Here is a 17,463-nt window from a genome sequence, read left to right as displayed (position 1 = left end):
TCAGGCGACAACCGGCGCCCGCCCCGCGCGCATGCGCGCCGCCGCCTGAGGGCGGGAGGCGGGCGGCCAAGGCAGGCGCGTGCGCGCGCTGAGCGGCGGCTGGCGGAGCCGTTAGGATGTCGCGTTACGGCCGCTATGGAGGCGGTGAGCGGCCGGGGAGCGGCGGCGAGGAGGGGAGGAAGGGAGGGAAGCGTGAGGAAGCGGGGGGCGATGGCGGAGGGGAGGGGAGTAGAGCGGAGCCGGGGCGGGAGGTGAAGGAAAGGAGGGAGGGGAAGCCGAGGCGGCCGTTAGGCGCCGTTGCCGCCGCCGCCGCCGCCATTTTGCGTCAGCGGCGGCGGGGGGCAGGGGTGCGGCCGCGCTGCCCGCGCGGGAGGCGGGAGGGGGCCGCGCTCACAAGATGGCGGCGGCTGCCCCGAGCCCTCAGGGCTCTGGAGCTAACCCCCGGCTTCCTCCCCCTCAGAGACCAAGGTGTACGTGGGGAACCTGGGCACCGGCGCCGGCAAAGGCGAGCTGGAGAGAGCCTTCAGCTACTACGGGCCGCTGAGAACCGTGTGGATCGCCAGGAACCCGCCGGGGTTCGCCTTTGTGGAGTTCGAAGACCCGAGGGATGCTGAGGACGCCGTCCGTGGGCTCGATGGGAAGTACGTGAGCGTTGCTGATGATGGCGGGAGCTGGCGCCATTTTTAAGTCTGGAGAGAGAATCGTGATTTTCTCTCCGTTTCTTCTTTATGTAGTTCTGGGGGTTTTCTCTCAGTTTTTTTTTTTTGTTTTGTGTTTTGTTTTTTGTTTTTTGTTTTTTTTAAGTAGCTTTGCTATAAACATTAGCAGTTAACTTAGAGCCATCGCTGTCTTATTTCAGGGTGATCTGTGGCTCCAGAGTAAGAGTGGAAGTGTCGACGGGGATGCCCCGTCGCTCCCGTTATGACAGGCCTCCTGCTCGGCGTCCCTTTGACCCTAATGACAGATGCTATGAGTGTGGTGAGAAAGGCCACTATGCTTATGATTGCCATCGCTATAGTCGCCGAAGGAGGAGCAGGTACGTGCGGGAGCGCAGCGGCTGGGTTGCTTCGCCAGTTCACTTTTGTGTAGCTCTTGTTAGCAAAGAACAGAATGTTACGCCAGTTTTCTTTAAAATTTAACTCTAGAGTAAATGTATAGGTGTATATTACAATTTGTTGCTATTTCTATCAAATGTTACTATCTTAATAATCAACCTGGTCAAAACCTTTCAGGTTTCTTCGTTTGAGTCAGTCGCCTTGATTCAGAATGTCACGAGCCTTAAGATTTCATGCTGAGGCGCCTTGCAAATCCGACACTTAAGATCCTCCTAGACCTTGAGGTGATCAGCATAAGAGGCCAGATCCCCTCGAGCCATCTACACGTAGCTTCACCTTATTCTTTAAGGGCAGAAAATTTGAGACGGTGACCGCCGTAACAGTAAATTTGGCTTTCAGTTGGGGCCCCCCCTCCGGTTTAGAAAGAGGAACACCAGATTGACCACATTCCCAGCTAGAAAAATCTTCTTGCGTCAATCAAGCCTCACCCTGGCTCATTGGGCTGTCAGTTTGATCGTCGTTAGATTGAAGAGAACACCTAGATGCAGCGATCGGCTATAGATACTTCTAGATCGTCTAGATCTGCTAGACCTTGGGCCAAAGAGGGTCGACCTGCAAACTTGCAAGGTTTATTTTAAATACGCATTACAGTGTTTTTTTATTCTAATGTAATTCTGCAATGTAATTCAGCTTTTAACATTTTTCTAGGTAGTAAAATTGCTCAAGGCAAGTAGGCCCAGAGATTTTTTCCAACTCACAGATGCTAGTTCTTTAGTTTTCTGAAAGTTTTGACTTCAGCAGGGCCTCACATGTAGTGGTGGCTGAAGCTGTTTTCTGATACATGTTTTCTCCAACCTAAACCCAGGTCCCGGTCTAGATCCCGTTCCAGGTCCCGAGGAAGGAGGTATTCTCGGTCACGCAGTCGAAGTCGTGGTAGGAGGTGTGCTTATTTTTGCGTATTCTTCTTCTTTCTTTCTTTTGCTTACAAAGAGCTGTGTTTGCACAAATCAACCATAACCTTGTTTGATTTCTCTGCAGGTCCAGGTCTGCTTCCTATCGTAGGTCCCGGTCCGTTTCTCCTCGTAGGTCTAGGTCTGTGTCTCCCCGACGGTCCCGATCGGGCTCCTTGAAGAGATCGAGGTAATTAGTAGCAATTTCGTATGAGCTGTTGTTTTTGATTGCATTGCTGCATTTCTTTTTAATTAAGGCATTCAGAAAGGTATCAGATAGCAGACTTCTAAAGGCGCTGATTGCTAGAAATCAGGCTGCTAGAAATTCAGACAGAGAATACTTTAAAACTTTTTGATAATGCTACTTAAAGTTATAGTAATCCAGTTTGTCTTTTAGGCCTTCAAGAACTGCATATCCCAAGATGAATTTTGATGCCTAGAATGTTTAAAGATATTTTAGGTTTTATATTCAACATGTAGACATGATTTTATGTAGTGCTGTAACAGTCATTGCTTCTACTTGAGTTGACTCCTTTGATGTATTTTATTTTATTTTATTTTATTCATTTCAGGTCAAGATCAAGGTCCAGGTCTAGATCCAGATCTGTTACATGGCCCCGAAGCAGGTAAGATCTCTACAGTAACTGAGGACATGTAGTAAAGTTGCTTAAGTCTGTTGAGGCTTTCTGGCAGCTGTAAAAATGCTCAGAGAAAGAAAGAAATATTCTGAATATTCAACTCAGGGGTTTGAGGTTTTAAAGACCAGTGCAGAAGACTGTACTTTCTTTTGTTGTTTTTGTTTGGTTGTTTTGTTTTTACATATTGCTAATATCTAGGTTTTTATGGTCATCGCAGGTACTGTTTTGATTGGTTTGTATTATTGGTTAGCTAATGTACCAAACATCTAGAATTAATCTGAAAAGTATTTTGCTTTATATAGCTCATATGAGATTATGGATTCTTTGAATTACTTGTCAGAAATTAGGATGTCCTTTTCTTAGTATTAAAGTAAAGTATTAATGCTCGTAACCAGGCAAGTCCTGAAGGACTTTCTAGTGCTGTGTGTTAGAGCTGTTTTTAGCTGTCTTGAGTACTGTTATAGTACTGAGTCTGTTTATTCACAAAGTGTCATGTTGCAGTAGCTGAATTAAATTTGGGATAAACACCATGCCAAATTATTTTGTACTGTCAAACGTACCATTAGAATGATGATCAGATTTGAGAGAAATACAGGATGCCATTCATTCTCTTCAATATTGTGGTCTAATGATTCCACAGTAAGTGACTGTAGCGTGTGTTTCCTGAGAGCTTGTCAAGAACAACGTGGCTGACATGGGCTGATTGGCTTCAGGGAGCTGTCGTAGGAGAATTAAGAGGGGATTGAAGTTCTACTCTGAAGGAGACAGTGCTGCTCTTTTTTCCCAGCCCATTCCTGGGCCTGCTGTTCTGCTTTAATGATTGCCCTTTGAAATAAATAACATAGCAGTCAGTGGTGAAGGAACACGTGCACACACAAAAAGGAAGCTTCAGCTGAAGAGAGTAAGTGGAAAAGCCTACAGCTGAAGATGAAAACTTCACTGCTGAAAGTTGATGGTGGTGGAAGGCTTTTCTGAGGGGTGGGGCAGCAAGCCAGGAATTGTTATGGAACAGAGAGGTGAAGACCAGAAGGTGTCTTAGCTAAGAGCAGAAACTCAAAAAAACATTTTGGAAGCTAGTAAAGAAGAGAAGCACAATTTCCCAAGGCACCAGAGCCATCCTTTTTATTGATCAGGTGCACTTTCTCTACCTGTTGATAAAATGTGTTTAATCTTAATACCAATTATTCCAACGTGACTTAACCATGGCTTATTGTCGTTCAGTGCCAGTGATGAGCAGAAAACAGCCAAGGTCAACAGGCTCTCAAGAAGAAAAATTTCTTGATTTTGTTAGCATTATTTTCTTTTTTCTTTGTACCAGGATGGATTTCTGCAGCGTAAAGGGTGCTATTAGCGTAATTCCCAAACTCTGTATTGTGACACATTTTATTGTAAGTACAGATAAAGTGATTGAGGCAGAAGAAATTATAGAAATAAAAGTACAAAGAAGTGGCAAAATATTGGTGTTTAATTTGTAATGAAGTCACTTCAAATTTCCACATCAGGCAGTTGAGAGACTGTCTCTACAGAAGAATCAAAGGAATGCAGAGCATCCAGAGGCAGGCTCTCAATTCATAAGGAAGACAGGCTGAATAAGTATTACATGAAATTTGCTGGGCTGACAGCATCAAAGCATGCATCTGAAAGTAGTCACGGAAAGTAGAACACTTCCTTTGGGAACCTACAAATTTCAGTTCTTCTTTGTAAGTGATATTAGTGTTCTCCTAGTGCACCAATCTTACCTCAAAAAGCCTTGACATTTTTGGCAGTCTTTTCACAATACTTGAATTCACCAGGTTTTATATGCATTTACTAAAAATATTATTTTAAAAGATGAAGTGTTCTGAAGAGATGTTTGTAGGATGATGCTGGCTGCAGCCAGTTTCAACTACAGTGGTAGATGTCGCTGAAGCCTAATAAAACTTGCCAGTTAGAAGCACGGCTTTGTGAAGAAGCTTGTTGCAACTTGGGTAGTTCATGCATTCCTGCCACCTTCATCAGCGTGCACAGGTCATCAGCCTGTGACCAAAGCTCAGAGCAATATGCACAGCATCCGTTTAAAAACTTTCTTCTGAAACTTAGCAGGAAAAGTCCTGCAAACTTGCAGCATTTTGTCTGTGTTCAGTGTTACGGTTCTTACACATCTGGTGTGACTCTTACTGTCTTAATGTGGGAACATGCATGCCTGTGGCTTTCTTGCTGAGCTGTGTTTTCTCTTCTTGTAGGTCTAGGTCTCATGGCAGATCTAAATCCGGCTCGCCAGCTAAGAGGTGAGCGTACAGAGATGAAGCCTGCAGCGGTATCTAGAATTAAGTATTATTTTTTCACGGGTAACAAGGCCCAGTCGTTGAGAAACAAATCCCCCAAACACAGGTGTCTATTTCAGATAGGACTGATTATAAAATTTTCTCTGCGGGTATTTGGAATATATTCCTTAGCCATCTCTTTGTTTTTAGTAACAGGACTGTTTGTTTAGTGCTCAGTTCTGTTAAATCAGAAAAAGGGCTTCATTCTTTATAAATGCTGTTGAAAAACACTTGGAGGAATCTATGGCAGTGTTTTCTCAAAGCCTCACCTCAGTTATACACTTTGTTTTTATACACTTGCTTTCTTTACTGAAAGTGATTGCACGCAATCAGTCTCCACACAAAATGAATTAAGAATCCCTGCCAGAGTAAAAGCTGATTTGAAAGCTTTGCCATCTTCAAGAGCTTCTGGCTAGCTTCCCACAATAATTCAATTGCTATGCTGTTGTGTTGTTTGTTTGTTTTTACTATAAAGCGTCCATTTTAACTTCATGCTGCATTTATTGTGTTCTGTTTTGACAGTCGGTCAAAGTCCCGATCACCATCTCCAAAGAGAAGGTATGTTGGTCTCCCTACTAGTAACACAGACTCTGTAGAGCTGACATTTTAATACCTGCAGTGATCTCTGCTGAGGAGTTTGACAGCTGCTCTTAGGAAAATACTGGGAAGGTATTTTGCTGAAAAGATGTCACTGCCAGAAATAATGTGACTGTGATTTTATGTGTGGTATTATGTATGTGGTAAGTAATTCCTCAGTGTTCAGGTTAGATGTCTTGCCTTTGGCTGCTCCTCTGTTATTTTTAGTTCACTAGTTTTAGTGCACAGAGACTCTACCGGTGAGTTTAAAGCACAGAATAAATGCGGGAATCAGCTTTGAGTCTCATTAAATCTGCAGTGAGACTGGGGAAGATAGTGGAGTAATCTGGCATGACAGTCAGTCTGGAAGATTGAGCCTGTTGATTTTACTGGTTTCACTCAGATTATGCAAAAAATGTGAAAGTAATGAATGTATTATCTCTAACGTTAAATAATTAGTCCATTCAATTTGTCAATAGTGATTGTTTTATTTATTTAAAAAAACAGTGCTTGAAGGGTGCTGGAGTAGTCTGGGTAACCTCCTGTTGTTTCCTTTTCCTGTGTTTGTGGATCCCAATCACTACTCAAATGTTAACTCTGGATTCTTTCCCTTTCAGTCGTTCACCATCAGGAAGCCCTCAAAGAAGTGCAAGTCCTGAAAGAATGGATTAAAGTTATGAATTTAACCTTGTAGGAAGAAAGTTATTTTGCTTACATTATTATAAGGGATTTTGTGGTGTCTTTGTAAATGTAAGAATGTAGATAGAAGAGTATATCAACTAAAATTTGGCATGATCTGGGTCTTCTGAGTTAGTCGCACCAATAGACTAGCGCAGGTCTCTTTTTATTGTATGAATTAACTTCCTGTGATATGAAAATGTGGGACTTTTTTATTGGCACATTGAAATAAAATGTGTATTTTTAACTAAAACTTCTCTGTAGTAACCCTGCTGCTTCTGTTAACGTTTGGGCAATTTTAGCTGTGTGCCATGTAACACGGATGGAACATGTCCAAGTGGGAATGACTAATAGTAGTGTCTTCTCAGCCACTTTTCACGTTTGTTGTTGAATGGTCTTTGGTGAAAGGATCAGTTTCTGCTTTCTTTTAAAATGGAATTTAAAGTCTATCTCCCCTGTCTGCAGATGGTTAAAAATTTGCATATGCCTTTTTTATTCCTTTACGATCTTTAACGGGCATTCATTTCTCTCCCTGATCTAATTATTCTGCTATGCTTACTCTGGTGCTTGACTAGTTGTAATACCAGATGCCCAAAAATTTAACAATGAGCTTTTGTTCAAAACACATACTTTAAGTGAATAACATCTGCAGAAACATCTAAACGTTAATAACTTGATAATTGCTAATTTGACTTGTTGCATTTTTAGTTCTGTAGTCTTTTAGCGTAATGAAAACTTCATAGAGTGTCTCAAGGCACGTTTCCCTTTCTTGAGGGACGACGTTAGGTCGTCTGACCTACTTTCTGAAGGAACTTGGGAGCGTGTGTTTGAGAGACAAAAGAAAGTGCCGTGAGGCTTTCTACTGTTGGCTCAGGCTTTCCTCCTTCAAGTGAAAGATCCTCACAGCTGACCTCAGGAGTGCTAGCCTGCTGCACAGAAATTGGTATGATTTTAAAGCAGCCCAGATCCTGGAGAAAAATTTGTTGAATTAAGCTAATTTCTTACGGCAAATACACACCTGCAGGATTAAGGATTTGTATATAGGTATGTCGCTCTGTGTTTGTCCTCATTCTGTAGTCAAGAATTGCATGGTAAGGCACTTTGTTGACACAGATCACAGCAAAAGGCTGGAAACAACGTTAGACTATGAGCAAACAAACTGTTGGTGGAGCGGGGGAAAAAAGCTAAAATATTTTTTACTGTGATGGGAGATCTATCAGAAACAAATGGTGGCTTTGGCAGAAAAGGAAAAAGTGAAGAACTAAAAAAAAAATCTGTCTAAAGCACTGAAATGGAAAGTGGGGCCTCTCTGGGCTTTTAATGAAATCTGTAATGCTGCTTTCAATGTGTAAACCATAACAGAGCATCTTAAATGCAAGAAAATGCCAAAACTAACCTCGGTCACACCTTTGGTAACCCATGTTTTCCAAAAGAAAAACCCTGTTTCCTGTGAATAATGACTTTATGGAGCTTCTTCGGTGTATGAGTAAATAGTGCAGGTGCTGGCCGTTCCCTCACGTCGCAGCACTCTCTGGCCTTCACGCTTTGTCCTGGTGTTGTGGTGCTTGGTGTCCGCGTGGACACCGCTGCGGTGCTTAGCGGTGGGACCTTGTGTTTCGTTTGCCGGGTGCAAGGACTGAAATTCTGGCAACATCCCTAAAATTCCACCAGGGGAGTGGCGGGGCGACGCACACGTTGCCCTGGAACGATTTAGCAGAAATACCCGAAGCCTGTGACTTGTGTTTGGGATGCTTTTTGGTTGTGTATTGCCCGCCCGGTTTATGGAGTACCTGGTGAGAAGCACACGTACGCTGCTGCTCTGGAATTTGATCAGCTTTTTTTCTCTTCTGTATTCATAAGGCAAACCTACTCCGCAATAAACCTGCAGACTGACACGACAGCTGTGCTGGTACCTGTTTTTTACCTCCTGCAGCTGTGCATTCAGACCTGTGGATGGAGGTACCTGCTTCGCTGCCGCAGCCAAGTGTGCTGCAGGCGATGCTCCTGAGCAGCTGCTGCTGGCTTCAGAACGAGCCAGGGGAGCCGGCGGTGAGCTGGGATAATCCCAGCACCCTGTCCTCCACAGAGCTCTTGTGTTTAACAGTGGTGCTTGTGCCGTCGTGATGCTGCCGTGAGAGCTGACAGCAGGGTGCGCAGACTAGCTGACCCTGCAGAGCCAAGAAAGCAGCAGCATGCACAGCTTCTGGCCCTTCGGTGGGAGTAGCTGGTACTTGTATGAGCTTCCTCGGTCTCCACATGAGTATTCCCCTTCTGTAGGTTGAGATCTGGTGGGCTGTGTCCCTAAACACTGTGTTTTAGGTGCGTTTTTACTGCAGAACAGAGCTTGTTCCACAGGGTGAGGCTTTGTGGAGGCTGCACAGCAGCAGAGTTAAAGCGAGCGGAGTCCAGAGAGGAGGAAACCAGCTCCCAAGTGGGTCCCGTCGCCCAGGGCAGCTCCAAATGTCTGGCACCTAAACGGATTTTTGGGGAACCTGGAGATGCTTACCACTTCCTGCGACAGGAGCCAGCCTCCCCTGTCCTCAGGCGGTGCCGAAACAGAACCAGGTGGTGTGGTCGTACTCCTCCCCGGGCAGCAGCAGGGTGCTGGGGAAGTGGGGCTGCGGAGAGGCAGCGCATGCTGGTGAGCGCGGTGACACCAGAGAGGGCTGGGGGGACACGGCCACGTCCCCGCAGCCTTCCCGGAGCAGAGGGAACAGATCCCCAAAGCCCCAGGCCCTGAGCTGCTTACCTGGTTGACGGCATCAGGCCAGTGCTGGGTTTCCAGACAGAAAGCCGAGTGTTTGGGGTACGTAGCGGCACCTTTGCCCTTCAGGGAGCCGTCCAGGTTGTTCCCGGTGTAAAACTGGAGGCCGGGCTGCGTGCTGTGAACCTCCATGGTCCTGCCCGTGGGCGGGTGCCGAGCCCTGCGGAGACGATGCCGGGGGCTGGCGTGGGCACCGGTGGCCCTGGGGAGATCCCCGGGGGTCCCAGCCCTACCTGGCCACCAGGCGTCGAGCCCGTCCCGGCGGCAGGCAGAAGTTGTGGTCGAAGCCGTCCAGGTGGAACTTCCTCAGGTGCTTCCCCAGCTCCACGGGCTGCCGGAGATCGAAGCCGGTGCCCTGCACGGCAGCCACCTCCCCTGGGCGAGGAGAGAACCAGCGTCAGCGCTCGCACCCAGTCCCCCACACACCATAAAACGCTTGAGGTGAGCTGAGGGGCACCGCCTGGGCTTGAACCTCGGCTCGGGGCAGTGGGAGCTGCAGCCGGTCCTCCCTGCTTTTCCACACCTATGTGGATGGGTTTCCAAGGGCCGCTGTGGGGACAGCGGTGTGGGCGTCCCCGTGCCCTGCTCCCAGCAGCTCTGCGCTGGTTCCTCTCTGCAAGCCCTGAGAAGCATCCACCCAACAAACAGCACATTGCTGTGGCTTCTGATCCTATCTAAAAGGAGCACTTTTACAGCTGTGGGGCGGAAAAAAACCTCGAGGGAAAAAAAAAAAAAGGCATGTCGATTTAGGCACATACGTAAAATACGGCAGCTGTTGCATGCAAGGGCTCCGCGTTTAATAGCTGCACAAATCCTGTCTTCGCCCCTGGGGCTAAAACCGTGCACAGTTTTATTGGCCTCAAAGGCTACGTTTACACAGAGCTTCAAACGGGTGCTGTAAGAAGCTGGGGAGCGAGCTGGCTGTGCTTGAGATGCGGAAGAGAAACGTGATTGCTGACCCTCCAGAACAACTCCTGCTGAAGCGCAGACCCAGCGCCCGCCTTGGCAGCGCCCTGGTGGAAACAGCTCCGTGGGGAAAGCAGCGGGGGGAGCAGGGCAGTGGCTTTGCTATGGCATCGGGCTCATCCCCGCTCAAGCCCTGGGGTTACAAACCAGGCTGAGCAAACGCCACCAGGCCTCAGAGCCCTGCTCCTCCAGGTGCAAGCTGCTGCAGGCACACGCGGTGGTTTTGTGAGCCCAGGCGTGACTCTAGTTTTAGCAGACACCTGAGCTAAAAAGCTTTCATTTGCTTTTTTTTTTTTTTTTTAAGCTTCTCTTCCTCTCCTTCCTTTTTCTTTAAGAGTAAGGACAAAATTATACTTCGTGTTCTTAAAAGCAGCTCCCTCCAGCACAAAACCTGGTGTGAGATCTGTTTTGCAGAGTTGGTTCCTGCTGCAGTTGCTTGCGCAGCACAAGGGGGTGCTGGAGCGGGCACGGGGAACACGTGCTCTGCCTCAGCTTGCTCAGATTGCTTGGCTTGGAGGCAGGATCATTATGGGGTGACACACAGTAGAAATGGTGTGGGAAAAAAAAAATAGAAAGCCCTGTTTTCTCCTTTTTAGCCCCAAATCAAGACTGAGTGCAAAAGGCTGCCAGTCTGCTTCTCTGCTCTGAGTCCAGAGAGAGCAGCAACACCACCTTTGTTGGAGTAACCCGCTTAGTATGCAAAATGTGCTGCCTTCCTTAATGGCCTTTCCTCTTTTTGGACATTAAAGACAGGAAAGAAAAGCGCTGGTTTTGTGCGCTCGGGCTCCCAGCCAGCAGTGTCAGCTCCCCTGTCCTTGTTTGGGGACTGACGGCTTGGCTCCTGCAGCAGGGATGATGCTGGGATCCTGGGCACCAAGGGCTCTCCTGCTTTTGGGCATGGGCTGATCTTATTGAAATAAGATTTGGGGAAGTTAGCTGGTGATATCATACAGAAAATCCCAGTAGAGAAGTGTCAGAAAGCCAGACGCTGCTGGAGGAAACAAAACAGGCAAACCCTGGCCAAATCCCAGCTCTTTAAGAGCTCAGTGCCCCTTTCTGGTGGCCCCAGGGTGACCAAACTAGCCTTGAGGGACATCCTTTGGCCCTGTGCAGGAGGGAGCTTGGCTCCTGGGCTTCTTGACCTCACAGCCTGGCTTCCAGCCCATCTCCTGTTGCTCCTGCCAGCTCCGCTGGGCAGACATCAGTCCACCTCCAGCATGTCTGGGGCTGCTGGTGGTAGCCCCTGCTCCCAGCACCTGCCTCTGCCCACCCTGCTCAGCTCCTGTGGGACTGTGCTATGCCGGCGTCCCCTGGGTCCTGCTTTGTCCCCTCTTTGTGGGGCAGTGCTGCTCCCCACTCCCCACAGCCCCCAGCTTTGCACATCTGCAAAGCCATCCCCGCCAGGTACCACCCACCGGTTGGGATCTTGGTGTCATCCACAGGCAGGTAGGAATCTGCTGCAATGGAAATCTCGTGGTCGTAGATGTCGGGTGAGCCCTGAGGGAGGAAGGGAAACGCTGGGGTTCCTGCAGTGGCCCTTAGGGGGCACCCATGTGTGATGGTGCTACAGCTGACCTGGGAGTGCCTGGGGGACCTCCTGGGCATCCTCCCACCTTGTCCCCATCAGAAGGCAAAGGACAGAAGTGGCAAAAACCTGCATGGCACCTCCTTCATGAGACTATCATCCTGAGCGTGCACCTTGCCAAGCACCAGCATGCTGCCAATGGGCTAGCCAAAACGTGCTGGGCGCTGAGCACACAGCAGCAGGCAAAAAGGGGAAGGAAGCAAGCACAGGGGGAAGCGAAGCTCATCCTCCTGGCTCGTCTCCTGTGCTCTTCTTCCTCCCTGGCAGCCTCGGGGATGCTGGCAAGTGACCTGCTGGGCGGGAAGGGGAGCAGGATCAAAGCTGAGCCTGCACGTCACCACCTAATCTGAGCAGCAGTTTCATGCCCAAAGGTCTCCCGTTCCTCTGGAAACATGCCTGAGCTGCGTGCCACAGGTGTTGATATTGCTGTACTACTGGGAGGACAGGCTGAGGGTAAACTAACAACTGCGCAGACATTTTTAGGGCAATGGCACGAGCAGACCTGCATGGAGGGGCAGCTTGTGCACGCGTGTGCAGAGGCACAACCTCCATCGCTTTGTCCCCAGAAGCCACATCTGGGATGCTTGGATGACTTTACCTTTTTTCATGGTGTCCCTCCATGGGGTTGGGGCTCCCCATGCCTACCTGCCCTGCCAGGTTGAAGTACGCATGGTTTGTCAGGTTGACGGGTGTCGTCTTGCTGCTCTGAGCTCGATAGTTGATGGCCAGCTCGCTGCCATTGAGCGTGTAAGTGACCCAGACCTTCAGCTCCCCGGGGTAGCCTTCCTCGCCGTCGGGGCTGAGCCGAAAGAAGCAAACACCGTTTGGGACAACCTGGGGGCTCCAGAGAACCTGCAAGGACCATGCGTTAGTGGGGCAGCAATAGGGGATGCCGTGCCCTTCTCTCCTTGCCCTGCTCTGGGCTGAACATGGGGATGAAAGGCACACATCCACTGAAACAAAGGTTTTTGCCAGTCATCTTTCCTGCTTTTTATCCCAGGGGAAAAAAAAAGTAAGAAAGAAAGATGACATTTTCCTTCCTATGAAGTACTGAAAACCAACATGCCCTTGTTGAAAAAGAAAGAGGGAAGTGGTAGCAAACACAAATACCAGCCTGCTGGCTCTGGCCACCAACGGAATGGGTTTTTCCACAAGAAGCTGAAGAAGGGAAGCAGTTTGCTATGGTCAGGGTCTGTCCTGGGCCTCTGTTACTCCATGCCTCGGAGAGGCCTGGCTGTGATGGATTTTTTGTCCTGCAGCTGGACCTATTCCCCTTCTTGTGGAGGGGACTTGTCAAAAAGCAACATTTTCACCCAGCGTGGGAACTGAGGATGCCAAATAACCAGGCTGCAGAGTGGGTCCTGCTACGTGCTCCTGCACCGTGTGCAGATCAGCTGCAGCCGCAGCTCCCACTGCCATGGGACTCTGGTTTAGTATTTAAGTTTCTACTTAAATCCGTGAAACAAAATCTATTAAAGGCCAGCAAGCACACAGATATTGATATTTTTAAAGCTAGGAGAACTACTTTTCTGAAGTCTCACAGTTTTCCAGCAACGTGGTCAGGTGTCACCACCACACAAGCGCAGCTGTAAGCTGCTGTATCGTCAGAGCACACGCTGAGTGCAGCACCCAGGCCTGCAAGATCAGGAAAAACTCAGGAGATGGCTGAGATAGCCACAGCTAAGAGCCAGTACATCTTGTTTTCCCGGCCGAAGGAAGTCTAGCAAATGTACAAGTGCGCCCCATGAGCGTTTGGTCCCTGTCTCTGTGACAGGAGATTATTTTAATCATGTGGTGCTGCTTAGCAGTGAGCTTTATTCCAGACCCTCTGACTTTTGCCCTTTCAGCCTGGATGTTCCCTCACAAACAGACAAACAAACAAACAAAAAACACCATTAACCCAGGAAAGCAGCTGCACTAGCACATTTGCACAAGTTCCTCTGAGGAAATGACGGATCACCTCTTGCACTCGCAGCACTTTTTGGGAGCGGACCCAACTCAATAACCACCAGAAAACCCTGCAGGGCGGGGAGTGAAGACATCACAGCCCCTTGCCACCACCCTGGAGGCTGCGTGCAGGAGGCCACGAGCCCCACCAGCCCGACGTTCACCTTGTCGAAGCCCCTGGCTCCTCCGTGCAGCGAGTTGGGCCCGTTGTTGAGGAAGAGCTGGTACTCCTTGCCGTCCACGGCGAACCTCCCCTTGGCAATCCTGTTGGCCACGCGCCCCACCACGGCTCCGAAGAAGGGGTGCTTCCTCGTGTAACCTGGGTGGAAAAAGCAGGGTGCTGTGATGTGGAAAGGCCAGGGCAGGGTGAGTGATCTCCAGGCATTTGTGGGCTCGGAGATGTCCCTCTCGGCTTCCTCTCAGCCCTAAGCAAGTGACTGCAGCCCTGGTGTCTCAGGATGGTCAGTCAGGTGGATAGCTGGGTTTGGTGATACTGAAGGTCTTTTCCAAACTAGATAATTCTGTGATTCTCTAATCTTTGACTGAAACAGCTTGGAGGGAGTTTGTGTTGTTCACAGATTTGCAGAGAGGCCCAAGGAGCCAGGCCTGTCAGAGGGGCACACTGTGACCTGGGGCCACCGGTGTCCCCGCATCCACTGCTGAGCCCAGGACTTGTGCTACTTCAGCCCATGATTTGGGGGTACCCTTAGAAGGAGTAGGAACAAAATCTCTGATTTCTTTTTTCTTTCTTTCTTTTTTTTTTTTTTTCTTTGAAGGAAACGGATTCAGACCCACCTTCCAACGTGTCAAAGCCCAGGACAATGTCCGCAAACTGCCCGTCCCTGCCTCTGGTCTCCAGCGCGGCGATTATGCACCCCAGGGACAGGATCTCCACTCTGACGCTGTCTGACTGCAGCACAAACTTCTCCACCTCCCCTCCTCCTTCCTCCGGGGGCATGCGCCCAAAAACCTCCCTCTTCACCTCCGCCATCGCTCCCCAGATCCCAGCCCCGTGCCGCCGCCAGGAAGGAAGCCAGGGAGGAAGCGAGGGTGGCCGGGAGCGGAGCAAAGAGGGTTTTGGAGAGCAGAGTCCTAAAAATCACATGATTGCCTCCAGCGTGGCAGAGCTGGGAGGAGTCGTGCCGTGCACCGGCTGCCCGGCGGGCTTGGATGCGTGCTGAGAGGAAAAAGGGATTTTTGTGTGCGCACGGTCCTGACCTGGGCCCCATTACACACCGTCCCTCAAAGTACCACCTCCTCGTTTCCCCTCAGCCTGCAGGAGAAGCCCAGGAATATTTGTGTAATCGGTGCATGTTTTTTTTCTGGGGAGCCAGTTTCAGATTTTTTTTCTGAAGAATACACAGCTAGTCAGACTCTGAATATTCGTTTCCAGCACAGTGCTTGCCTTCAGGCAAGACATTGCCCGGCTCCCAACCCGCCCCAGAAACAAGGCCTCCTGCAGGGGCTGGAGGTGGGGGGGGTTGTGCAACCTGCACTTTGTCAGCGCTGCCTTCGTGTCCACAGCAAAAACATGGGGCAGCTGTGTTCAGGTGCTTCCTCCGGCACCCTCACTACCGTGACATCTAAGGCCTTGCAGGTGCAAAAGCGATACCGCAGGGAAATCTGTTCACGGGCCCTGCGTCAGATTTTCAAGCTGGCGGATAAACCAGAAGAGAAACCAGCCTGTGCAGGGATGTATCTTGTACAAAACATTAACGGTGGTGGAGCAATGTCACCTTCAGGGTTTGAGCGAGGCATTTCCAGGAGCCTGGCTTTGTTACCTGCGGGGTTGCTCATGGGTGACCTGTGCCTGTGTCCTGTTGGCCTCTGGTGGATGGGGATGCAGGCAGCTACACTGGATCTGCTTTTTTTGTCACTTCTATTTTATAGAAAGATTGTTTCATTGCTACACTGAGTTTGGCTTATAGTTAGGGTCAAGTGCAAACTCCTTTCATTTTTCTCTTCTTTCTCCCAGGAGGAAAAATGCCGCACCAGGCCTGAACATGTCTCAGGTTAGCAGCAGGGCATTTCCACAGCTGGTGAGTGCTCAAAAAAGATTGCTCCACATCTCCAAGGCTTTGGGTTTACCTCCCTCTTGCCAGAGCAGCCACAAAGTTGTAATGGGGAAAAATGCTGACAAACGAAGTCTGCTAAAACACTGACACAAAATGTGTCTTATGGGGTCCTGTGGGCTTTACCTGCCATGATCTTTACCTGCCATGACTTTACAGGCCATGATCATGACAATTACACTTCTGCCTTCAGGCTCTTGCCTGAAGACCCAAACGTTGGTGAGGACCGAGGATTTGGTGGTGGAGTCCTCATCCCTGGAGAGGTGATGGGTGGATTTAAGAGACGTGTGGATGCAGCACTAAGGGGCATGGTTTAGTGATGGGACTCGGTAGGTCAGGTCGATGGTTGGACTCAGTGAACTCGAAGGTCTTTTCCAACCTAGATCATTCTGTAATTCCATGTTTTATTAGCTCCATCACAGCAAGCAGCCCTGCAGGTGTAGCAGAAGCATGGCATGAGGGCAGGTTATGTACATGTTCCAGCTGTTCTAACCCAGAAAAGAGATTTCAGGAGCAAAGGAGAACTGGGAATTCAGCCTGCCACTGAGCAGTCCTGCCTTTCCCCCACCAAAAAGATAGCAAAAAGGCACACCATGAAAAAGTATTTTTTTTTTTTTTGAGAGGGAGCCATTTACTACACTGTTGAGTACTCTCAGAAAATAAACTTGTTATGAAAAAAATTACAGAGGAGAATTTATTTCCCTGGGATCAGCAGCTTGGAAGCTCCAGATGCCTGCAGGGCAGCTACAGCTTTGCAAGGCAGAAATGAGGCATCATTTTACATGATTGTGCTGTTTTCTTACGGATCCTTTATTTTCATGCTTTTTTTCAGGTGTTGGGATATTTAATCCAAAATAGTGACTTTGCTTAAAAGGCTACAGTCAACCAAAAAAAAAAAAAAAGGGGTGTTTGCAAACTCAAATCACAAGCTCCATCCTTAGCAGTTGGAAAATGAAGTTTGGTAAAGGATTTAAGATTTCTGACCCGAACTTTTGCACCGGTTTTGTATCACAGAGCCATAGATCATGGCTAGATTTGAAACAACGAATAAACTATTCTTTACATGGCTTTCCCAAGCAACAAGAGAGGTGGAGATCTCCCGGAGCTCTTGTTTTGCGGACACCTTTTCTCAAGGAGAAGCTGTGGCAGCGCAGCTCTAGGGAACCTGAAAGAGAGAACAGAAAAAGTGTGGCCAAACCACCCCAAGCCAACCACACAAGGACTGGTGATGCCATTACTGACAACACGCAGCCACGTGCTTGTCCAGATCGGCCTGTGCACAGCAAACCCATCCCTGGGAAACAGCCATCCATCCATTGCACATTCCCTTGTCCCCCACTGGAAAGCTCTTTGGGGGTCGTGGCTGTTTCTTACCCACTGTCGTGCAGTACCTGCTGCCACAAGATCGTTTTGGGGTTGGTCCTGAGACGCTTCTATAATTGCATTGTCACGCTTCCTTCCTTATTTTTGTCTTTAATTTAAACCCGGCTGTGATTTTCAGCTTGTGGAGGGCCCAGAGCAAGACTTCAGGACTCAATGATGAAAAAAATCCTCAAGGGCAATTCGGGTTATTCATTGATATTTCTTATTCACCAATAGCAGCAGCAATGCACCCAGCACCACAGCTGGGGACGAGCTCTGCTGGGGCTGATGGCTGTGTAGACACAGCAGAGAAGGCAGACATCACTTGTTACACGCCTCAGCATTGTAAGCCTGTAATTAAATCCTTTTTCTCTGATAAACTTTGCGTAAGCTGGCAGGGCTGAGCCACCACTGGAGCACGCAGGGAGCCTGCATCTGTGGGCAGAACAACAGTGGGGACATCCCCCCCTCCATTTTATTGCCTGTTTATCGAGCACGTCTTCAGCTCTGCTGGGTGCTTCCCGGCACACAGCCTTAAAATGGAGCCTGAGCCCGTTTGTGCTTCGC

General features: G+C 48.9%; 2 protein-coding genes across 2 annotated transcripts; one reads left to right on the top strand and one right to left on the bottom strand.

The window, feature by feature from the left end:
- Positions 1-2: 2 nt before the first annotated feature.
- On the top strand, positions 3-6,448 carry LOC121068077 (serine/arginine-rich splicing factor 7). The gene is made up of 9 exons (XM_040553121.1): positions 3-144; positions 461-641; positions 860-1,036; positions 1,921-1,995; positions 2,094-2,195; positions 2,578-2,631; positions 4,866-4,910; positions 5,469-5,504; positions 6,140-6,448. The coding sequence occupies exons 1-9, from the start codon at positions 117-119 to the stop codon at positions 6,192-6,194; spliced, it is 753 nt and encodes a 250-aa protein (XP_040409055.1). The 5' UTR covers positions 3-116; the 3' UTR covers positions 6,195-6,448.
- Positions 5,991-14,559, bottom strand: GALM (galactose mutarotase). Its single transcript, XM_040553120.1, has 8 exons — positions 14,258-14,559; positions 13,627-13,781; positions 12,161-12,367; positions 11,346-11,427; positions 9,198-9,339; positions 8,950-9,124; positions 8,707-8,818; positions 5,991-6,177 (listed from the first exon to the last, which is right to left on the bottom strand). Exons 1-7 carry the CDS (start codon positions 14,451-14,453, stop codon positions 8,741-8,743), a joined length of 1,035 nt encoding a protein of 344 aa, XP_040409054.1. The 5' UTR covers positions 14,454-14,559; the 3' UTR covers positions 5,991-6,177; positions 8,707-8,740.
- Between the last annotated feature and the right edge of the window lie 2,904 nt (positions 14,560-17,463).

Source organism: Cygnus olor, chromosome 3 (genome assembly GCF_009769625.2).
Source record: "Cygnus olor isolate bCygOlo1 chromosome 3, bCygOlo1.pri.v2, whole genome shotgun sequence".
Lineage (NCBI taxonomy): Eukaryota > Metazoa > Chordata > Aves > Anseriformes > Anatidae > Cygnus > Cygnus olor.
This window is presented reverse-complemented; position numbering and strand designations above follow the sequence as displayed.